The following is a 23,376-nucleotide window of genomic DNA, read 5'->3' as shown; positions in this document are numbered from 1 at the left end:
TCCATTTCTAGAGCCCCATTATTTCTTGTGGTTTATTATCTGCCTCCCCCATTGGAATGCAAATTCTAAAGGAACAGGGACTTTATTTCTTTTGTTCACTGATGTCCCTCTCATGAGGATGCAGCTGGGTCCTGACATGTTTATTTCAACAAATAAATATTTGCTGACAGAATCAATAAGCCTTAGTAGCCTCCATCTATTGGCAGGAATGATCTGACTTTTAGGGGATGCTGGCTTCAGAGAGGCTGCCTATTCCAGCCCAGCCTTCCTCCTCCTCTGCAGCACCAATCAGGGGGTCCGGGCCGACGCAATTCTGGAAAGTGAGTGTGAGCCAGATGACCACCTCCACGGGCCATCCCCAAAAAGGAGCCTTCCTGCTCACCCGAGCCACGCTAATGATGGTTAGCCTCATAAATATGCAATGCTCCCTACATTTTAAAATCACTCCCACCACAAAACCTTTCCAATCATTGCCAGATCCTTGCGGGGTAAGTAGGTGACCCTTTCATAGTAGAAAGAACACCTTCAAGGGCCATTAGAAAACCCACCACTTACCAACTGTGTGCCAGGCGATGCACCTCTCTGAGGGTTGGCTTCCTTTGTGCCGAAACATGAACAGCCCTCGCTTATAGTGTTCTTGTGAAAGTTGGATGTAATCAAGCCTTAATGTAAAAATGACTTATAAACTTGGAAAAGGAACCTGGAGTTGAGGCAGCGGCAGGAGAGCAAGGTTGGGGTTCTGGAGTCTGGCCGAACAGATCCCAGCACCACCCCTTATCTACTGTGTGACATTGCACGAGTTACCTAACATCTCTGGATACCAGTGTCCTCAGCTACAAAGCAGGGAGAGTAACGGCATCTACCAGGAGAGGTGCTGGGGGGATACGATGGGAGAGTACCTGCCGAGTGACCCACGCTGAAGTGCTCACAACGCTGGCTGTTGTTTCTGGTTGCTGTTTTTATCATCCCCGTTAAGGCCAGCTGGGTGGCAACTCAACATCCCGTACTAGCAGAAGCCTGGGCTCTGAGTTCAGTGGGCCTGGGACCCCGTGCTGTGTCTAGGGAAAACTACCCAACATCCCACATCCCCCAGCCTTTCTCCTACAGTGTGAGATGACAGCTAATCCCTTCTGTTGCAAGATTTTTCCAGTGAGGCTAGAAGTGAAACGAAGTTTTCCAAGCCCATACATGGTGGACGCTCGGATGGAGAGTCAGTTCTGCGCTGGAGAGGGAAGAGCTGAGGAGCACCACGAGCCTTCCCTGAGCAGGTGAGAGGTGAGCCAGGGGTCAGGGCTCGGGCCCCCGCTGGAGCCTACAAACAGGCTGGCTGTTGGTGGCTCTGCCCCGGGGCTGTCAGGTGGACTAGAAATCCAGCGAGTCACACTCAGCGCATTCAAAAGACCTCACACTTGCAGCAGTTAAGTGTAAAGCTCGGTGGAGCCAGGTTGCCTGGGTTCAAATCCTGACCATGAAATATACTCGCTGTGTGGCCTCAGTCCGCTCGTCCTGTAGGATGATGACAGGACCCATCTAAAGGCTGTCATGTGGCTTCAGAGTGTAGCCCTGGGCCTCATGTGTAGTAGGCATTATTGTGTCTTTGAAGTACATTTATGTAAAATCAAAATATATGTGCTGGAAGAAGCTATCTGCTCCTGGGTGAACAGGAGGTGGGAGGGGCACCTGCTCAGCCCCCAGTGGCCTCTGACTCTGGCCGCAGGTCAGCGGGTGCCTCGCCTCAAGCCAAGCACACCGGTGACATTTAAAGTTACATCTTCCCCACACAACACAGCCCTTAGAGACAAGGTAGCGACTTCCTCTGATCTGCAACAGCAAGGTGGCGATCTGTTCCATCCTTGGCCTGGCTGGATCAGGAGACTGTGGGTTGGCCGCCTACACGGGACTTCTGTCTGCACACAAGACTCAAAGCCACTGAACTGTGTTCTCGGCTCTCAGACCCTCTTCCCTGACATGTGGCACCCCTTGAGGGGACCCAGGGCACCGCACAATTCCCAGGTAGACGCCATCCCCGCTGTCTAATGCCAGAAAGCATACTGAACTACAAGGAGGGAGGGCAAGATGAAAAGAATCGCCTCAAATCCACTCAACTATCATTTTTCAAACAGTAAATTACTAACAAAGGTACTGTATATTAATGAGTTAATATTAGTCACACACATTACACTAATACCCCCAATCTCAATACATTCAGTTGAAATTGAAAATGGTGCTCTAAGTTGGTCCAGCCTCTTGCTTGAGAACAAGATCTCTTCTTGATCTACTGACGTCTGTCAGTGAACTTGGGGAACCCCAATGGGAAGAAGAGAAGGTGAGGGATGAAGGAGGCTGAAGGTTTGAGAATCTAGTTTGGTCCGGTCTCTGCCACCCCTGGAGTGCCTTTAGCACCTAATTCCCTAGAAACTCCAGCTTTGGAATTCCTTTCACCATCTGTGCCAAGACCCTTGTAGGATGTGACCTGTGGCTCACTTCATCTTTTTCTTTACCTTGACTCTCCTCTTTTAGGCAAAAATATTATTTTAGAAGCAAATGTTAGTTACCTTTGGAGCATAATCATGAACCAACTAATGACAAACTGTCCAATAACAAGAAAGGATCGAACATGGATTCTGCCTTTCCTATATGAACGGTGCCACCGGCAACTGAGGAGGGGCAGCCCGTCTTCCCAGAGGCATTCCAACGAATACAGGAAAAAGAAATGACAGAAGAGGATATCAAACATCAAGGGACCGTGGCACTGCGTGAGCATCAGTGGTTTGTCAACTTCATAGAAAGAGGGACACGGAACGTTACACGCCTTTGAAGGAAAGAGCACACCTTCTCCTCCATTCTTGCCAAAGGGATTGGACCTGAGTCTGGCCAAGTCTCTAGGTCCAGCTACCAATTTGCAGGAAAGCACCGAGGACGAGATGGGGAGGAAAGCACACGCAGGAGCCCCAGGACTGTGCAGTCAGCTAAATCCAGACCAAAAACGCTCCGGGTCAAACAGCCGGGGACCTTCAGCACATAAAGGGACTGGTCCAAGGAAGGGATAGAGGGGCGAAATCACCTGTATTAAAAGGCTCAGAAGACACAGCTGGTTTCTACAAATGGGAAAGATTAAACTATCGTATTAAGACACTGATAAGACTCAAGTGATAAAACTATAAAGACATGCAAGGAAGTCAAGCTACTGTTGGCCGAGAGATTGAGATTAGAACGTGAAGAAGATTCCAGAGTGGCTGGCCAAAGTTCTGTTTCTCAACCTGGCTGGTGGTTTGAGGAACTTAATAACTTATTACTAAAACATCTATTTTGTGTGGTTTTCTGTATTTGCCTTATAATACCTCAAAATTTAAAAATTGAAAGACTTTACCGTGCTATCATAAATAGAAGAAATCTGTGAAAAGAAAAAAAATATATTTATATATAAAATAAAAGCAAACCAATGACCTAGAAACTGGTGTTTGCCAAAGCTCAGAACCTGAAGCCTGGTACTCTGTGTTAAAAAGGGAAGTGTTAAAAAAGATAGTACAGGGGTATTGGCACCAAATGGAAACATTTCCCTTGAGGCACTCAGAATTAAAGCGGATTAAAAGATGAATGCAATCTGGGGTGCCTGGGTGGCTCAGTTGTTAAGTGTCTGCCTTCAGCTCAGGTCATGATCCCAGGGTCCTGGGATCGAGCCCCGCATCGGGCTCCGTGCTCGGCAGGAAGCCTGCTTCACCCCCTCCCACTCCCCCCGCTTGTGTTCCCTCTCTGGCTGAGTTTCTCTCTGTCAAATAAATATAAAATCTTAAAAAAAATAAAAGGTGAGGGCGCCTGGGTGGCTCAGTTGGTTGGGCGACTGCCTTTGGCTCAGGTCATGATCCTGGAGTCCCGGGATTGAGTCCCACATTGGGCTCCCTGCTCAGCGGGGAGTCTGCTTCTCCCTCTGACCCTCTTCCCTCTCGTGCTCTCTGTCTCTCATTCTCTCTCTCTCTCAAATAAATAGATGAAATCTTAAAAAATAAAATAAAAGGTGAATGTAATTTAAAACTTATGCACCAGCCGAAGTCACCCTTTGTACCCAGGGCCATTTCGTACAGGGAGGCATGCGCCGTACTTTGGCAAACACGACCCCAGCTCTTAGCTGTGCCTGCAGTGGAGTGAAGGACGTTCTAGGAGACCCATCACCCAGCAGACCCCAACATGAGGCTGGTGGACCAAGTCCCTGCAGGGAACACTATACACACTTGCCTAAAATGTGCCCTCCCCTGATGACCTGTGGTAGGGAGACTATCTGGGAATTAGAACTTGACCCCACCAGAAAATCATATCACCCAGAGCACAGATACCATAGGGGCAATGAGGGGACAATCTGGGGACCCACTTGCTTCTCTAGGTTCTACCATATCCCCGACTGCACTGTTTTGTGACGATCCCATGTCTGTTTTCTCTGCTCCAAGACCATAAACTTCTCAAAAACAGGACCTGGTTTGCTTGGCTCTATACCCGAGCACTTGGTCAAAGCCAAGACGAATGCTGAATGTCTGTGAAATGACTGAGTAACATCCGCTGAGCATCGACCTGGCACCAAGCACTGTGTCAAATGCTTCTCGTGGATAATCTCATTTCCTCTTCACAACCACCTTGGATGTAGCTACTTTTAGCTCATCCATTTTACAGATGAGCAAACTGAGGCCAGAGGGGTTTTACAATTTGCTGAAGTCCACCCAGTGGTAGATGACAGAGCCAGGATCTGAACCCAGGTCCCTCTGACCCCAAAATGTATCAAGAGACTTCTCAGAACAGGGAAGGAGCCAAATCCCAGCTCTGCCCCTTTCACACAAGGCAGTCCTAAGCCTGATGTGTGGTCTGCATTGATAAAACCCACCCCAAGGCCAGTTTTAGATCTTTCCAGGCTGGGAGTGTGGAATCTAACTTAGCAGAGGACAGGACTTGGTGATGTTGGCGGAGAGAGGAAGTCCCAAGCTTTAAATTACATGCAATAGACAAAAGCGTCCCATTTCACATAGGGGGTGGGCTCTAAAATTAGCATGCACAGTGAGGGCTGCACAGAACTGAAATAATCTTCAAGAATCCCTTAAGGCATCTTTAAGTCACTGGGCCACTGGCCCTCAGAAGCCCCAAAGGCAAGAATGAACTTTGTACCTTTTTGCTTTTGGGGGCTGGTCACCCCCTCCTTAGGTATGGAGGCTGGGGTCTCATTTGAACAGGGAAAAGGTAAGAGGTTACTTAAAGGGATGGCCCTTGCTCTTGCAGATAGAGTTGAAATCACAGTTAATAGCATATCGTGCACAAACGTCCCCTTCTCTTCCTGGGAGCCACAGCTGTGTGCTCGTGAGCCCCTGCCTTGGACACTGTACCCCCCCTTGGGGGGTCCTCCGAAGGCTGTGTTCTCAGGCCACCCCTCCTTAAGGAAGTCCACACAACTGGCAGAAGGCACCCGAGCATTCATCCGCAGGGTCTGGAGGGCTGACTGTAACCATCTAAACACACACGCCCTGTGGCCCTTCCCACTCGTTCTCATCTGTAACCTATGATGTAACATTGCATGTTGTGAGACCGAAAGTTCTCAGTCGCTGTCCCCAAGTCACCTCTGGCTGTCTGAGAAAGACCCTGCTCGGTTGGTTATTAAACCAATGGCCCAAGTTCCTTTATCTTCATTGAAACAGCATCTGCCTAGGGGAGAGCTTCTCAGTGGCTGCCTCGGAAACTCTCAGCAGCCTCCCCGGGGCACACCATCTTCCCGTCTCTAGAGTGGAAAGGGTCCAGATGTCGCTTTGGGGGTGGGTGCTGCTGGGATGGCTCAGGCCAAAGCCCGGTGAAGCCCTGCGGACGGGATGGCCAGGCCCCTCCAGGCGAGTTACCATGGTCTGGAAGCAGGAATGCAGCTGGGTCAGGAATGGCGGCTTCCCAGGCAGGGCCAGCACCCGCTTCTCCACCATCGTGCACTCCACATCGTCATCCTGGATCACGACGTCCTTCTTCAGGATCTTCACAGCATAGAGCTCGTCTGTGCCTTTTCGCTCAGAGAGCATGACCTGGGAGAGAGAGGAAGCCTGTTAGGGTGGTTGGAAGGGCCTGGGGGGAAAGAAAGACATGTTCACTCAAATCCACTCCAAACTCTGCCCAGATGCCCTCTGTGGACACCAAGTCAAGGGATGATGTCCTCCACGGACCTCACACTTTGACTGGCTGAACCCAATCAGCAGGCAGGGTTCCAACAGCAACAAGCAAATATTGACCCCTTTGGGATATGCACCAAAGCCCAGTCCACAGGGCTAGAATACAAACCACCTGCGGGGCAGTATCTTTGCTTGTTTTGTTCACTGGTGTAATAGTGCCTGGTACATAGTAGATGTTCGATAAATATTTGTTGAATGAGGGCATGAGTGCATTCCTGATAACACTGAATGTGGAGCACTCGTTCTCTTATTCACTCAATTATTTAATATTCATTAAGAGCCTGAGAAGCACTGGGAATACGGCCATAAATAAGCCGGCACGTTCTCTGACCCTGCCATCCAGAGGAAGAAAAACTTCAGATATTAATTACAGGGACGATTAGTGTAATGTTTTAACATCCTCTCTCGCAGTCCTGCAGCTTCCTTCCATGCAGCTGTGGTCCCCATCCCAGCATGTTAATCAGTGTGGCTCAGGACACATCATTATTTTCACTGGTCATGACTATGTCAGACACAACAGTGGCCAGCAGGTACTGTTCTCAAGAAGCCTCTTAGAAGAAGCACAGGGCAGTACCACATTGCAAGAGACCTGATCAGGCCTGGGGGCTTCTGGGAAGGCTTCCTGGAGGAAGAAGCAATCAGACCAAAATAAGCATTTACTGCAGGCACTGTGTCAGGTATTTGGCAGGTGATTATCTCAATCACCACCACATTTCTGAGCACTCATCAGGTTTTCATTTGTTATTTCTCATTCCTTTGTGTAGAATCAAGAAGGTAGGTACCTTTAAGAAACCTATTTTATAGGAAAACGAGGCTCACGGAGGGTAAGAAGCCTGTCACAGCAAATTCAGTTAGAGACAGGGACAGGATTTGAACTCAGGTCTACCTGACTCTAAAGTCTCTGCCTTTAAATGCTTTACTTGCCCAGAGCTCCAAAAGCATCCTCAAGGAGTTTAGGTGGTCACGCAAATAAAATGCTCATACCGGACTCAGCTGGAGGACCAGAGAATACAACAGAGCCCTAAGGCCAGAGGGAGGCATACCTAGAAGGCTCTCCGAGGCAGGAGGGCAGCCGGGCAACCTCCATTCAGCTCTTATCCCAGGGGTAAGAGTCTGACTGCATGGAAGCTTCCAGGCTAAGCCCACTGGCTCACACAGAGGCCCCATCTCCTGCTCTCACCATCTCCTTTCTCACCATAGCCAGGGCAGCCATGGGCAATGCAGAGCCAGGAATTTAGAGTATTTAGCAAGAAAGTTCCTGGCACACACTTCCTCTACCATAGGACTGTTCTCAACTTCTCCCCTCTGGCCCCACCGTAGAAATAAGGGTTGCCAAGCTAAGTGAGTCCTACCTGCTGGGCATTTACTCAGTCCCCATGCAGATCCGCCGGCCCACAGGGCAGCGTGGGGCTCAACGTGCCAGGCTGTGCGTCCTCAGTGTGTTTCTCTCCCCAGTCTCTCGACAGCCCCCAAGGGCCGTTTTCCCTCTCCCAGCCCTCATCAAGGTAGAAACGAGGACTCCACGAGGCTAGTAGTCTAAGATGTAAAGAGTCAGGTGGAGATGCGGGTGTTCTGCTCCCAGATTCCAGAGAAGGCTGGGGATGGGGAAAGTACAGGGAGGAGGCAGGAACATGACTTGGCCGGAAGACACATGGGTAGAGGAGTTGAAGGTGGAAAGAAGAGCCTTCAGCTGAGGAGACCCTCCGAGGGCAGTAGGAGGGTCTCAGTGCTGAGCCAGCTTCGAGTGTGGACAGCCCCACTGACCCATCACCGCCGGTCAAGGCATCATCTAACTAACAATCCTAAATACTTGTAAAGATCCCCTCCCGGACTGCCCAAGACAGAACAGAGGGGCCTCGGACACCCCAAATGTCGATGCAGCCATGATGGGACATCTTAGCCTCCCGCCTAGAGGAGAAGCAAGACGGATGGCTGGGAATTCCCCGGGGAACCAGGGGCAGGGTGGACATCCTACAGCTGTTTCAATTATCCCCACTTTACAGATAAACAAACTGAGGTTCAGAGACATTAACCTGCTCAAGCTAACAAATGCTCTAAAAATGCGGCTTTGCTCATGCTACTCAAGTGCATACAATCCTTCAGGGACTCCCACAAGCCACACAATTCCATGACTCCATCCTCTTGCTTTTCCTTTGAATCTTCTATCCCCACCGTCTGCAGTGTCCTTCTACACTCTTTCACTGCCCAGAAAATCAAAGATTCAGCTCCATGGCTACCTTCTTCTCTAATCCTCAGTGATACACTTAGACCAAATGGGTCACTCCCTGCCCTGGGCACCAGGACTATTTTGTACCTATGTCAGTTACTTCAACACAAGCTTCCCAAACTTCAATCAGTCATTCATGTGCCTTTTTTAAACATCTTTTCCTATCACCTAAACTGCTATTTGCTTAGTATTTTAAACATCTAGTCACATTTTTTTCTGAACTAAATTTATCTGAAAAAGGAAACTTTGGATCACCACTATTAATGGCAAGCCAGTATCACTAGCCATAAATGGAAGATCAGCATAAAAATAAATAAAAGCAAAGCAGTGCTAGGAAATTCTAGCTAGCTATTGCTAGCTGCTGAAGGTTCCAAGCCAGCCCCTGCGTGTTCTCCTCATTAAAGGAAAAAATGGTGTTAGCAAATGTTAGAGAACTATTAACGTCATACATATTGTCATCAAACGAGATTTTCTTGTTCAAGTAACTAGAAAGATTGAAAGAAAACATAAAGAGAGCACAACCTTATCATGATGTGATTTAAACTTTAACATCGCATCTATGTACCACCTACAAACAGTCTCAAGCACGAAACTAAAATCATCTTGCAAATCATGCCATGTGCTTCACACCTTAGGAAATACTGTGGCATTTGTAGACATCGTTTTTTAAGTCAATCAGCAGGGATGTGGAAAGACTCTGGTGCCTTGCCCTGTCCTAAGCAACATGGGTAGAAGGAAGAACAAACCAATACCAGATAGCACCTCTGCCATCATGGGAGTGGTATGCAAATGAGCCAAGGTTGGGAAATTCCTCTGTATTGGCTGGAGGAGAGTAGAAATGATATACATGGAACACTGGGTAACAATTTAAACATAGAACTGAATCGGATTCTAGAGCAGGGATCAGCAAGCTTTTCCCATGAAGGGCCACATAGTAAATATTGTAGGCTTTGCAGGGCAATCTCTGTATCAGCTACTCAACCCTGCCCTTGTAGCGGGAAAGCAGCCCTTGACAATATACACATGAATGGGTAAGGCTGTGTTTCAATACAATTTTTTTTTTTGTAGGGGCGCCTGGATGGTTCAGTCGGTTGAATGTCTGCCTCTGGATTTCGGCTCAGGTCATGATCTCCAGGTTGTGAGATCGAGCCCTGCATCGGGCTCCGCACTGGGCATGGGAGCCTGCTTAAGATTCTTTCTCCCTTTCCCCTCCCCGCTCACTTGCTCTCTCTCTCTCAAAAAAAAAAAAAAAAAAAAAAAAAAAAAATTTTTTTTTAAATAAAACTAGGTGATGGCTAAATGTCCACTGACAGATCAATGGATGAATGGATAAAGAAAATGGTGTGTGTGTGTACACAGTGGAATATCACTCAGCCATAGAAAAAGAATGAGATCTTGCCATGGGTGACAACATGGATGGACCTAGAGGGTACTGTGCTAAGTGAAATACGTTAGACAAAGAAAGACAAATACCATATGATTTCATTTATACAAGGAATCTAAAAACCAAAACAAACAAAGCAGAAATAGACCCATAAATAAAGAGAACAAACTGGTGGTTGCCAGAGAGGTGGGGGTATGGGGATAGACAAAATAGATGAAGAGGATTAAGAGATACGAGCTCCCAACCACAAGATAAAGAAGGCACAGGGATGAAAAGGGCAACATAGAGAATAACATTATGTGGTGATGGATGGTAACATTGTGGTGAGCAGAGCATAATGTATAAAATTGTCAAATCACGACGTCATACACCTGAAACTAATAGACTATTGCATGCCATCATATATCTCAACAGGAATGCATGAATGAATGAGTGGCAATGGGCCGGGCACCAGTTTTTGCTAGAACACGTGTTTCAAGAAAGATCAGGAAATGGGGCGCCTAGGTGGCTCCGCTGGTTAAGCGACTGCCTTCGGCTCAGGTCATGATCCTGGAGTCCCCGGATCAAGTCCCGCATCGGGCTCCCTGCTCAGCGGGGAGTCTGCTTCTCCCTCTGATCCTCTTCCCTCTCATGTGCTCTCTATCTCTCATTCTTTCTCTCTCAAATAAATAAATAAAATCTTTAAAAAAAAAAAAAAAGGAAAGATCAAGAAAAATAAAAGTTCCTAAATAATCACAGTGGCAGCAGTTTAATTTGGAAGTGAATCCTAGCATGCCTTTCAATTCTTCCAACTCTTTATTAGAAGAACCTTCTGATTGGGCAGTGGGCCCACCTGGCCACAGCTGATTGGATCAGAGATAGCCACTGACCTAAGCTGAGCCAATCAGATTCTCTCTCCAAAGAATTTGCGACAGGATACTGGGCCAAGTCAGCCCTGTGCCCCTGACGAGAGAAATGCACAGATCTGCCTAGAGTGGCGCTTTCCTACCACATGCAGGCAAAGAAGAAACTGATGTTGGGGGTAATGAGCAGAGGCCTTGCTTTCCAGGGCTTGGTTCCAGTTTCTCATGAGGCTTGGCTGTTTCCCACTGAAAAAAACCTCCATCTCCCTCCAATAAAGTGATCATTTTTATTGGTATTAGTTGGAGCAGATTTCTGTTACTTAGGGATTCTGTAAGACAAAATTACTGTTTGGGTGGCTCAAATTCTTAATAAAAATTAAAATGTCAGGTAGCCAAATAGCAGCAGGTCAGTACGCACCTGAAAACAAGGCAAGTTCCATTCTCTATAAAGGACAGTGCTTCCCTCAGACCCCTGAGGGGTACTTGTTTATAATACTGATTCCAAGCACTAGAAGCTTCCCGCTGTGGCCTGGTAGTCTGCATTTTAACAAGCGTCTCTCCTCCCCATGATTCTAATCACCAAATCTGTTGATCTGTGGAACACTGAGGTACTATCAAAATCGATTCATTGAATACGGTTTTTAGGAGGTATCCATAGGTCAAACGGACTCCTGTCTTGATTTTCCTAACACCTTCTCAGCAGTCATTAATGGGAGTAAGAAGGAAACTTCTCTTTGTTCCATGATATTCTCATCAAGCTCTCCTTTTCATTTGGAACCTCTCTGGCCCCTCTTGGAGGCCTTTTTGAGAGCTTCTTTCTTCATGTCATGAAGGAAGTGACATTCTGCGGTGCTTACAAAGATTTGATACTCCTCAGTCAAGAGGCAGAGTCTACGCCCTCTCCCCTTGAAACTGGGCAGGTCTCTGTGACTGCCTCTATGAACAGAATATAGTGGAAGTGGTCCCCTGTGACTTCTGAGGTTGTAGCTTCTCAGTTTCTCTTGGGACGCCTGCCTTTGGCGCCCTGGCTCCACCAGGCCGGTGACGGCAACCACATGGAGAAGCCCTGGGACCACATGCCAACCAGCCCCTGGTACTCCAGCCTCAGCTGTCCCAGCTCCAGCCCCTGCAGGAGAGACCCTAAACCACAGTCCACCAGTGAGCATTCCCAATTCCCAATCCCCCGCCCACAGAAACCACAAGAGATAATATGTGGTTGGTGGTGTTGTCAACTTCTGAGTTTTGGGATGATTTCTCATGCAGCAATAGATGACTGAACAGATTCATCTAAGTTCATATGTGCATGAACGTAACCCAGCATTGCCACTGAGGCCCCTGTTACCTTGCCTTGTTTAATCCTTGGGTTTGGTTGTGCACACTCTTTTCAATCAAAAAAAAAATTTTTTTTTAAAGGCTTCAATTAAGAGAAGCCACAGAGATGGAATTCGTTCTGCCTTCCAAATGTCACCTTTCCCAGTCTTATCTAGGACTTGGAAGGCGGGCCAATTCATCCATCCATTCATTCAGTAAACATTAAGTGTCTAGGATGTGCCAGGCCCTGAGATGGGCACTGGGCATACGGAGTGACAAGCAAATGAAGCTCGCCCTCCTGCACAAGTAATTACCAAATTCAGTTACGATTCAACGCCGGCAAGAGAAGTGCAGGGTGCTCTGTGAGTGTTTGAGTGAAGGACCTAACCTGAACTTGTGGGTCAGCGAAAGATATTCTGGGGGAGTGAGAGCTAAGCGCAGACCTGAAAGATCAACAGAACTAGCTAGGCATATTCCAGGCAGAGGGAAGAGAACTGTGCTTCCTTAGGATGAAACTATCTGCATCCACAAACCTTGGCCTGGAATTACTGTAGGAAGTGAGCACTCAAGCTCAGATTCTGGATTCCAATTCCCACCTGTCTGAGACACAGCAAACAATCATCTCTAGCAGAACTGGAGGGCTCCGCAAAGAGGGCAGCACTGACACCAAGCCGGGAGACTGGGCAGGTAAGAGATGGTGTTCGGAGGCAATGGCGCAGGGTTCAGAGGCAGGGACAAACAAAGGTAATGCTGGAGGGAGGGTCAGCCTGGGAAGGGGGTGGGTAGTTTGCAGCTGGTCATGATAACCACTCCCACTTCTTGCTTACGCTGCATGGGATCTCACTTAATCCCCGCCCGAATGTGTAGTGGGAACTTCTACTATCCCCGCTTGGCAGACAAGGAAACAAGGAAGTGCGGTGACTTGTCCAAAGTCACTCTACCATGAAGTGAGGCTTCCAATGTCACCCATCTCCAAAACCCATGCTCTTAGCTGTATTCTGTCTGATTCTCCGGACCTCAAGTACCCAGTGCTGTGCTATGGTAATTTTATTTATGGTTGTTTTCTTTTCTTTTCTTTTTTTTTTTTGAGAGAGGGAGAGAGAACGAGAGAGAGAATCTTAAGCAGGCTTCACGCTCAGCACGGAGCCTGACGCGGGGCTCGATCTTATAACCCTGCAATCGTGACCTGAGCCAAAATCAAGAGTCGGACCCTTAACTGACTGAGCCACCCAGGGGCCCTGGCTATGGGAGATTATTTGAATTATTTATTTATTTACATTATTTATTAGATTATTATTGCCAGAGTGTTTCAAATTTGGCTCCAGATCCCAGCCCTGTTCCTCACTTTCCTACCCACACCACCTGCTGAGAGGCTTGGGACCTTACTGGCTAATCCGTGGCCACAGACAGAAGGGTCATTTCCTTTTTCCATTTCTCATACAGCCACTAACAAACCATTCATTGACTTGGTGGGAGGGTCTTGGTCTGAGTTGGCGCCGTAGCCATGACTCCAGCTCATCTATCCACAAGCTCTTTCGGGGCCTTTGTGCCAGGCACAGTGCTAGGCATGTGCCCACACACAGGACAGCCTTCCAAGCATGCAGCGGCTTAGGGGAGACCTTCCTCTCCCTAGGCCCTGACACACTGGCACGGGAGAGGAAAAGGGCAGAGAGTGAGACAGCCATTGCCATGGCCACAGGGCTGGCCACGTTCTAAAATGTCCCTTTAAGTGCCAGCGAGCTTTTGCTTTTCATCAATTGTCTCATGAAGTTTCTGGAGTTTCCACTTCGGTTAATACCAACATAGAGGGCGTGGGCTGTTTGTTCAGCTGTCCCTCCATTTCCAGGGTGAGGATTCTGAACAGATTGAAAGGATGTGTTGAAGTGACGCTCTTATCAAACTCCAAGCCACATCTGTTACCCAAGAATCTTCTGGGAGAGATGTGATAAATAACAACGCTCCGGTGGCAGCAGAGAAAATGTGGGAAAGTAGCCCAGGGACTCCTGGCTGCAGTTTGCTGCGCTGAACTTAACTGGTGAATCCAAATGGCAGAATGTGCCTGGAGTCTTGGCCTCTGGCCACAGGATGGTGTCGCAGAATGGTCAGGACATGGGGTTTAGAGTCAGAGGACCTGGGAGCTGTCCCAGTGCCACCACACACACTAGCTGCATGACCTTGGGAAATTCACGTAACTCTTCCTCCTCTGTTGACAACAGGAATGACAACGATGCTTCACTTTCGGTGGTAGTGGAGGACCTTGGTAGGATAAAGTGAGCAACATGCACACCTTCACTCAGCACCGTGTTGGGCAAAGGATGAATGCTTAATACCTGGAGGTTGTCCTAGTTTCTTGGGGCTGCCGTAACAAAGAACCAGAAACCGAGAGGCTTAGCATCACAGGATTTTATTCTCTCACAGTTCTGGAGGCCAGAAGTCCAACATCAAGGTGTTGGCAGGGATGCTTCCTTCTAGAGGCTTCCATCTAGGTTGTCATGGAGAATCTGCTCCATGCCTCTCTCCTAGCTTCTAGCAGTTGCTAATAATCTTTGGCTTATGGATGTGTCACTCCAATCTCTGCCTGTTTTCACTTGGCATTCCTTCCCATGCCCCTGTGTCTATGTCCAGATTGGCTCTTCTTTTAAGGACACTGGTCACTGGATTAGGGTCTACCGTAACTGAACTTGATTACATCTGCAAAGACCCTCTGTCCAAATACGGTCACATTCATAGGGATTCTAATTAAGATTTGAACATATATTTTGGGGGAAGACAATTCTATCCACTACAGTGGTTATCATCAATTTCACCTTTTCAGAGAATGACTGGGCGGGGCGGGGGGTGGCTGCTTGTGATCCTTGTCCGCCAGCACCAACGTCCAGTTCTCAACCGGCTAAGGAGATTTGCCCCGTGAGGACTATGGGTCCCTGTGCTTACCAATGTGAGAAGGTAGGCATAGTTAGGGACCAAAGACCCAGCTCCCCATGTCCCCAGCTTCAGTAGACATCTGCCAAAAGCCCAAAGCCAAATTGAGTCTCCCTTAACTCCTCTCGGTTACGTCCCTCGTTCAATACATGAACAAGTTCTGTCAGCTCTTTATGCAAAATGTATGCCCTATCCAACCTCCTTCCCGATCTAAGCCACCATGATCCTGAGCCTGGTCTCCTGAAATTGTCTCTTAATTATTCCTTGCCTCGCCCCTACTTCTTCCCCACAAACACGTGCACTCTGCTCCACGTACCCCAACAAAGCTTTAAAACTCAAGTGGGTCCCTGTTCACTCCACCTTCCTAGGATCTTCCTCTCTTCCCACTGCACTATCTTCCCCCAGATATGCCCAAGTTTGCTCCCTCATCTCCTTGCAGAGGTCCTCCCTGATCACCTTCTCGAAAGTTACAGCCCTCTTTGTCACTCCCCATCCCTTTCTTCTACTTGGTTTCCCTCCATAGCACTCACCACACCTGACATGATAGAAATCTCTCTTTATCTTCCTCCCTCCCTCGATGTAAGTTCTAGGAGAGCAGGTCTTTTGTTTGACTTGTTCCCTGGTATATCCCCAACATCTAGCACCCAGTAGGCACTTAAGGAATATTTGTTGGATAAATGAATGAAAAAAAATCTGCATGGGGGGAAAGTAGCTTAAAAAAAAAAAAAAAAAAAGCCCTAGATCTGGGTCACTAGAGATCTCCAGTGACTTAGGTCTCGCACCGTTTAATTTGTATATGGCTACTGCCAACCCATAATTCACAAAGAACTTGAGGTAGCATTCAAGATTATGTAACATAAACATCTGGATTTTACGGTATGTAAATTGTACTTCAATAAAGGTGGTTAAAAATGATTATACACCATACAGTGTGCGTGTGTGTGTGTATTTTCTCTCTTCTCTCTCTTCCTCCCTCCCTCCCTCAGCTTCCTGGAGGCTAAAGCAACCAGAGACACATGAAACATAACAAAAGTTCATTACTTCCTTTAAGGAAAAAGCATTTTTTAAAGAGAAAAATAAGCTTTCCCTAGAACCTGGGTCTCAAAGAAATCTGTTGCATGGATCTTGAACATGTAGTGCTATTGTAGATGATGTTCCTAACAACATCCCTACCACAGGGGCAGGAAAGGAGGAAGAGAAAGAGGAGAGACCAAGCACCTAGCCTTATCAGAAACCGTATGCTCAGCTAACACGCTGGGGTTAGGAAAAGATTCTAACTTGAGCTCAAATGGTACATTGAAAAGAGAAAGAGAGAGAGAAACCTGGGGCCCACAGGGCCCCCAAACTCCAATCTGGGAGAAGAGGATGGGGAAGGTGTTTGAGCTAAGGCTGGCAGGGGACAGGGAGAGAGAAGCAAATTAAAGCCTGGTATGGACACTGTGGGCCCACTGCAGACTCCCGGACTCCTCCCTCACTACGCCCACCCCACGAGGGAGTGGGCTTGGGCACCAGGCTGGGGGCAGGCATTGGGGGCTGGTCTGCTGTAAGGTGTGCCTCCTCCTCTATTTTAGGGTTCCATCTTTTCGAGGGTTCTCCCTGATGTCTGGACTGTCTCCTGTGAGTTGCACCCAGCTCCCCAGAGGCCAGCAAGAGGGTACTTTCAATCAGCTCAGCTCTAAGTTTTAAGGCAGATACGGTACCCCTCCCCCGCCTCGTGGGCTTGCACCAAGCTTTGGTTTCTCCAGGACACACATTAGAATTCCCTGTGGAGCTTTTAGAAGCTGATGCCTGGGCCATACTCCAGACCCATTAAATCAGAATCTTCTAAATATTGGGGGCCTTCTTGTGCCAGGTTTGGTCTGCCCTAGGGAGGATGTGATGGTGACCTGGCAGGCCATCAGGATGGTGGTGGAATCAGGGGCTGGAGCCCTGGGCAAATGTGGTCCGCTTGCTCTTCCAGGGGTATTCACCCACTCAGCAGTAGGATTTTGAGAGAAATTTGGGTGCAGCCGAGATACAAAATGAAGGGGAGCTTCAGCATCCTCACCTTGACAACATAACAGGTATCCTGACAAGCTCTTCGAGGGAAGCATGAGACTGTGATACCAACAGAGTCTGACGAGCTGGAAGTCTGCATCTCATTAGAACGGTAAAATCACAGTGGTACAGGCTCGGCTCTGTAATCATGAATTCAAAGCCTGACTCTGTCATGTGTTTGCTGTGTGATCGTGGGCAAATTACTCAATCTCTGAGTCTCAGTTCCCTCACCCATTAAAGGGGCAAAATGACAGCCCCTCCCTCACAGGGCTGTTAGGAGAGCCAGGGACGGAACGCAGGAAAAACTCGGTGCCCAGCCCAGAGCAAGCCACCTGCAAAAGCATCAGCAGACTTGGTGAGCATAAAGGGGATGTTCCAAGGCCCTCTGTGGCTACAGTGGCTCTTGCTCACCTTCTCCAGAAGAGACAAGCAGAAAGGCAGAAAGTGAGCCGAAGCAATAGACCAAAATTTCTGCAAAATCGATTTCCCAGGAGATGTGATGCCAAGTTGGGGATGAAAGCAAGGTCCTACCGTCTGTGCTTAGAGGTGGGGCTAGCACAAGCCCTCTGCCAGAGGCTAAGAGGACCCTCCCTCAGTGAGCTGTGTGCTCAGTGTGGACAGGGCCTCCCTGTGGAATCAGTAGACTATCATCTTCTACAATTCCAAATGGGGGAGGGGCGGTGTGCCTGGTTCCTAGGCCCTCACAGACTTGTCCGTTCTGGAGTGCAGATTTGCTAAAGTCCTCCCTCGGATGGGACCAGGGATAAAGAGTTGGCTCAAGCCACTCAACCCTGGGTAACCAGAGGCTGGAATAGGGGGCAGATCCATTCTAACCCAGAACTCCTGTAGCATGTTGGATGTGGGGGTAAAATGTAGACAAAGCATCCATCAGTCCATGGGGCCATAACGATGACTCGATGGCATAAGGCATGTGAAGAGCTTCTGAGATAGAAAGAACTGAAGGCACTGTGTTCGCCATGGCTGATGAACTGGGAGCCTTTTGGGGCTTTCCCAACATTCAACTTCCACCAGATGCAAAGATATCCTAACATGCTCTAGGTTCTCTTGGAGGCCCCGATTTTGACCATCCAAAGCGTATTCTTATTGTTCAAACTTCGGATCAAATTTCCTAAGTGTGTTATGTCCGCACATATGTGTGTTTAGGTTTTAATTTTAATGGTGGTCACATTAATGGAATATGAAGTCATGTGATTTGGGGGAAATCAAATGCCTTTGCCTCCAGCAGCAAACTGGAAGTTAACAGTCTAGAAATGATTTCTGGCAACTGGGGAGACTTGCTAACTGAAGAAGTACTTCAGGAAAAATTGAAAAGTGATACAGTGGGGAAAAGATGTTAATTGGGAGTTAATAGTGTGGATCAGGGTAGGACTTGGTGGGTGTCATCTCCAAGCTGGCTGGACAAAAAATAAGAGCCGGGACACTCAGCGTGCAGATCAACTCAGATGCTACAACTCGGTTATTTCATGATTTATTATGTAAGGCTTTCCGTATTTAAAATAAAATCTCTTTATATGGTTACATATGTATGATTCCAACTATATGACATTCTGGAAAAGGCAAAACCATGGAGACAGTAAAAAGATCAGTGGTTGCTAGGGGGTAGGGGGGCGGGAGGGATGAATAGGCGGAACGCAGAGGATTTTTAGGGCAGGGAAACTATTCTGTATGATACTATAATGGTGGATACATGTCATTATACATTTGTCCAAACCCACAGAATGTACAACACCAAGGGTGAATCCTAATGTAAACTGTGGGCTTCGGGTGATAATGACGTGTCAGCCCAAGCTCATCAATTGTGAATGCACCGCTCTAGTGGGGAGGACACTGATAATGGGGGAGATTAGCTGAAATTTCAGATCAGAAGTCAGGTTAACAGGTGCTAAGATTTAAGCCTTTTAAAATGAAGCCGAACGACACCTCAGATTTAATCCAGTTGAACTATGGCCCACTAGCAGGGAGAGCCGCAGGAAGTGTGAAAGGAAGTTTAGAATGGAGGTCCTTTTAGCCTAGTCAGCTCAGGGCATGCTATTGTTAAGCAAATGTAACTACGCAGAGGAAGAAAGGACTCACAGCCACTACTGGGGATGGGGAGGGTGGAGCGGGGGAATATGATTGAAACCTGAAATGCCCACCTCCTTCATTGTTTTCAATGAAGATGTTTAGTTGGATTTAATTAAAACAATTTTTTTTGTTTAATTGGGTTGTCATAAGAAATGCAAAAATTTCCAAACCCTGGGCTGTCTCACTTCTAATTACTGATATCATAGAATCGGTAATGATAATTGATAGGCATCAACTCTACTTATTGTAGTGCTCTTTTGAGGCAAAATCAATACTCGTGACATGGATGCTCCATCAATTGTCTTTGAATCATACGTTATATTTGACAAGGCTAGATGGTTAAAATACAAGCAGATTTAATTTGACTGGTTTTTTTTTTTTAGATGGTTCCTGGGGAAAACAAACCAATAATTGATGCCTTTTACCAAAAGAAAATGCAGTGAAACCCTTAAGGGTCCGTCATTGATTTGAACAATTAGGTTGCACAAGGGAAGCCTGTTTCTCTATAATCTGATCTGCCCTGGGTGCCCAAGCCTCCCTTTGCTGGTGGTGTTACAGGCTAACAGAACTGGGCTCCTCCGAGGCAGAAATGGAGCACTTTGAGTGCAGCTAGGCCGTGTGTGGCTTAGTGGTTATGCACTCAGGAGCCAGACTCCCTGGGTTCGAGTCTGCATCCACTGCTGCATGAATCTGCAAGTCTCTTGTCTCTCTCGGCCTCTACTTCCTCATCTGTAAAATGGAGCTAACAACAGTACCCACTTGGAAGATGGTTGTGAAGTTTCCATGAGCCATGCATACAAAACATTTAGACAAGTTCTCAGTGCTCAAACTGTATCATCAATCTCTGCAGTGGTTTTCGATGAGGTCAGGACATACTGTGGAATTGGGCAGGAGCGGGGTGGGGGGTGGGGAATGAGACAAACTATGTTTAATCCTATTAACTACCCATCTTTGTGCATCCGCAATTTTTACCATGGGTGTTGGGTAATGACAACCTACAGGTTTCTGCTATGGTGTTTGTGGTAGAAAAAAATTATGGGTTATGCTTTTAGAAACCAGGGATTCATCTTAACAGAACTGTGCATTTCTGAACAAGCGGAGCGCATAAAGATGCGGTCTAGATGGATATGCGGAGGGTGGCAGGAACCATGACAGCCCAGTAATTGGACCAGTGGCCATGAATTATTGCCCGAGACAGAGTTTCCATGTTAATAGGCTCTAGCTGGCCCTTTGGTAGCAGGACCCGATTTAACTTTGCATTATTTTCCCCAAAGCGTCAGGCAACGTGTTCAAGAAACCGCAGACTTAAAAGAAACTCCCACTGTGGTCTGTGCCCCAGAAAGGTTAGCAATTTCCTTTCTTCTTTTAGAGAAACCGCCCATTGCACCTCTTCTTTCAGAGGGTCTGTTCCTATTGTGCTTCCTGACAGATGGCTGGAGAAGCGACCTCACTCCTTGTGGCCATAGCTTTCACGGATCATAGGGATCCCTGAGCCACACTGGCCCATCAGCTTCTCTTAAAATTCCAACAGAGTCTACATTTGGGTACTAGACATTGAGAATTGAGAGAGACGGTAGCAAGAAGCAGAGATGGCAGCCTGGGGCCTCCCAAGATGGATGCCATGGTTGTTGGTTTCCTGGAAGCTTCCTTGTTGCGGCTGCACTTTCTGCCTTTGGGTGTCAATGAGATGCACGGAAACACACCATGTCTTCCTAATAAAGACTCCCTTTGCTCACTCTGGCTTGACAAGCTGCTCGCAGCAGGGCAGAGGCTTAGAAAACTTGAATTCCAGATCTTTCCTTTTCCTCAACATCAGTAATTTTGTCAGGGAAAATGGACCCTTGTAACATCTTGTTTAATGGACTCTCTTTTGAGGAGTGAAGGTAGGGGCTGTGGAAGAACAGCGAGTCGTTGCACTGAGGAGAGACACAGAAACATCAGGAAGGTGGAAGGACCTCGCCAGGATCCGGGAAGATGAGTTGGCAAAAATAGGCTGCAATCAGAATTGCATGCGAAAGACTGGGGGCTGGGAGGGAGGTGCCATCATTGGGAGAGAACCAAAGAGAAAGCAGGAATCCAAGATCAGACAGCAAATGTCAAAAGGTTCCCTGGGAGAGGATTAAGGGAACAGGTAGCAAAGACTTTGAGCTGTCTGTGAACCATATGATAAAGGAACTCACCATATGGTGCAAAAAGATAGCAAAGCAGGTTCAAGGAAAGGAAAGTACTTTTGTCTGTAGGATTATATAACCACGTCTAATGTATGTACGTGTATGTGTGTGTGTGGCTCCATATCCCTAATGAGATTAAAATTAGGAAAGACTCCCACATCAGGAGCTCCAAATGACTTAGGAAAGGCCTTTGTTACGGGTTTGAACGAAACTGTTTTTTCATTTCCTCAGGCAATTTCTTCCTGTCTTAACTCAGGGCTGCACTTGGTTCCAGCAGAAGACGCTGTAGTCTGGGGCTTGGAGCTCTGGATTGCTCTCTTGTGCACAAACCTGAAGCTCATGCTAGTTAAGCACGCTGGTGGCTTTCAGCAAGAGAAGGCTGGAGGTTGCTGAGGATGCACGGCTGGGGTGCTCGTGTTGGCAACTGGCACCCACTTTAGCAGGAACACGAATCACAGTCCTGGGGGGACACACTCTTTTTAGGGGCTCATGAAAGCGTTTTAATTTCTTTTAAAACCACAAGAAAAAAAATGGGCTTTTAGGTTGAAGAAAATGCTTTAACGTATTATATTAATATATTTGCCCTTATCCCAATGCAGTCACATAAAATATCATTTTTAACTTTTTTTCCACAGCAGAAGGAGGGACCCACAAATGCCATTAAGCAGCTCTGTAGCAGTTTTGAAACTGCTGATTCAAAAAAGACCAGACTAGCAGTTGGGTGGAGATGAGTGGACCTTAAAGCAGAGACAAATGCTGACCAAGATGGAAAGAGGCAACAGGAATCACAAAACCTACTTTCAAGTCCTGGTCCTGCCTCCTTCCCGCTGTGTGGTCTTGGGAAGGCTATTCAACCTTTGTGATTACAATGTCCATGTATGTATAATAGGGTTAATGTCAGTAACTACCGTGCAGGGTTGAGGTGAGAATTCATATGATGTAATGCATGTAAATCCATAGCCTGGTCCCAGGCAATTCCTATGAGCTCCATCAAAGTTGGAGACAATGGGGATGGGGTGTGTGGAATTGGAGAGGGAGGACGGGGTGAAGAGTGGGTGCAGGTTAGGAGAAATGGAGGTCAAGGGCTGAAAAGGAACCAGCTGAGGAGTTACTGCACACACTAGAGATGCCTCCCCTGGCCTGGAGGATCCCACCAGGCAAGATCCACAGACAGGGGAGAAGGGCAGGGCTGGAAGGGGGAGTCCATTGTCATGAGCCTTCTCAGGAATCCCTGTGATAGTTCACAGGTCCCATGAGCATCTGCACATGGATAGGTGATTGACGGCAGAGTGATGGGGGAGAGCAAGCAATCTGGAGCCTTCCGTCACTATGGGCATGCACTTTGTCTAATGGCAGAGGCTCAGAGTACAACCGAGGCACACAAACTCTGTTTATACTCAGAGGGAAAAAGAAGAGAGGGGGGAAATGAGAAAATAAGAGGGAACACTGTTAACCTCCTAGAATATGTCCATGACGTGGCGAGGTGACCACTGTTGGGACCAGCAATGCAGGTGTTAAGTATCAAGCAATCAAGAGCACATGTATCTAAACCAAACTCGGTCTGTCAAACACCACTGACCACCTGTGTGACTTTAGCAAGTTACTTTAATGTCCTGTCTCTCATTTCCTCTGTAGATGGGAATAACAGCAGCCACGCTATAGCGGAAGTGTGAGCCAATACATAGAAGCTCTTACAACAGAGCTTGGCGTATAGTAGAGACTCAAGTGTTAGATGGTATCATCACCACCATCACCACCATAGAACAGATGTCCCATGAAGGCAGATACTTTTGTCTGTTTTGTTCACAGCCATTTCCTGTGCACCTAGAAGAGTGCCTGGCACATCGTAGCTGCTCAATACTTATCCAACTGAACGAATCCTTAATTATGCCTGTCGGCGAGCAGCTTATAAAAGTGAGGACTTCTCCTGGGGATGGGGCGTGGGTTCCAGTCTCAGTCCCAGTTCCTTCCCTCATGTCTGCCCTCTGCTGTCATAAGTAGCGACCATGTCTTGTGCTCAAATCCAGAGAGGAAGAAGCCAGGAGATCACTGATAAAAACTGGGAGACCTGTGTTTCAGAATCTGCTGAGGGTAGAAGTCATAGTGCAAAAGGATATGGCGTGGGTGGACAGGAAATGGAGACGGCAAATCTAAAAAGGGTAGTTTCAGTCTCTGGATATATTCAGTGGGTAAAGAATGGAGAAGGGAGAGT

At 47.5% G+C, this 23,376-nt stretch overlaps 1 protein-coding gene across 3 annotated transcripts in view; it reads right to left on the bottom strand.

The window, feature by feature from the left end:
• PRKCB (protein kinase C beta) overlaps positions 1 to 23,376 on the bottom strand; it is a 316,975-nt gene that overhangs the window by 52,694 nt on the left and 240,905 nt on the right. For all 3 annotated transcript variants that reach the window (XR_003607171.2, XM_028090400.2, XM_028090399.2), the window contains exon 10: positions 5,868 to 6,041. Coding sequence is in view for 2 of the 3 variants with exons in the window: in XM_028090400.2 (XP_027946201.1) it covers positions 5,868 to 6,041 (174 nt within the window). In the remaining variant the exon portion in view is untranslated. The remainder of the gene's footprint in view (positions 1 to 5,867; positions 6,042 to 23,376) is intronic.

Source organism: Eumetopias jubatus, unplaced genomic scaffold, assembly GCF_037043125.1.
Source record: "Eumetopias jubatus isolate StellerSeaLion01/CBP00866 unplaced genomic scaffold, mEumJub1_p1.0 scaffold_12, whole genome shotgun sequence".
NCBI lineage: Eukaryota > Metazoa > Chordata > Mammalia > Carnivora > Otariidae > Eumetopias > Eumetopias jubatus.
This window is presented reverse-complemented; position numbering and strand designations above follow the sequence as displayed.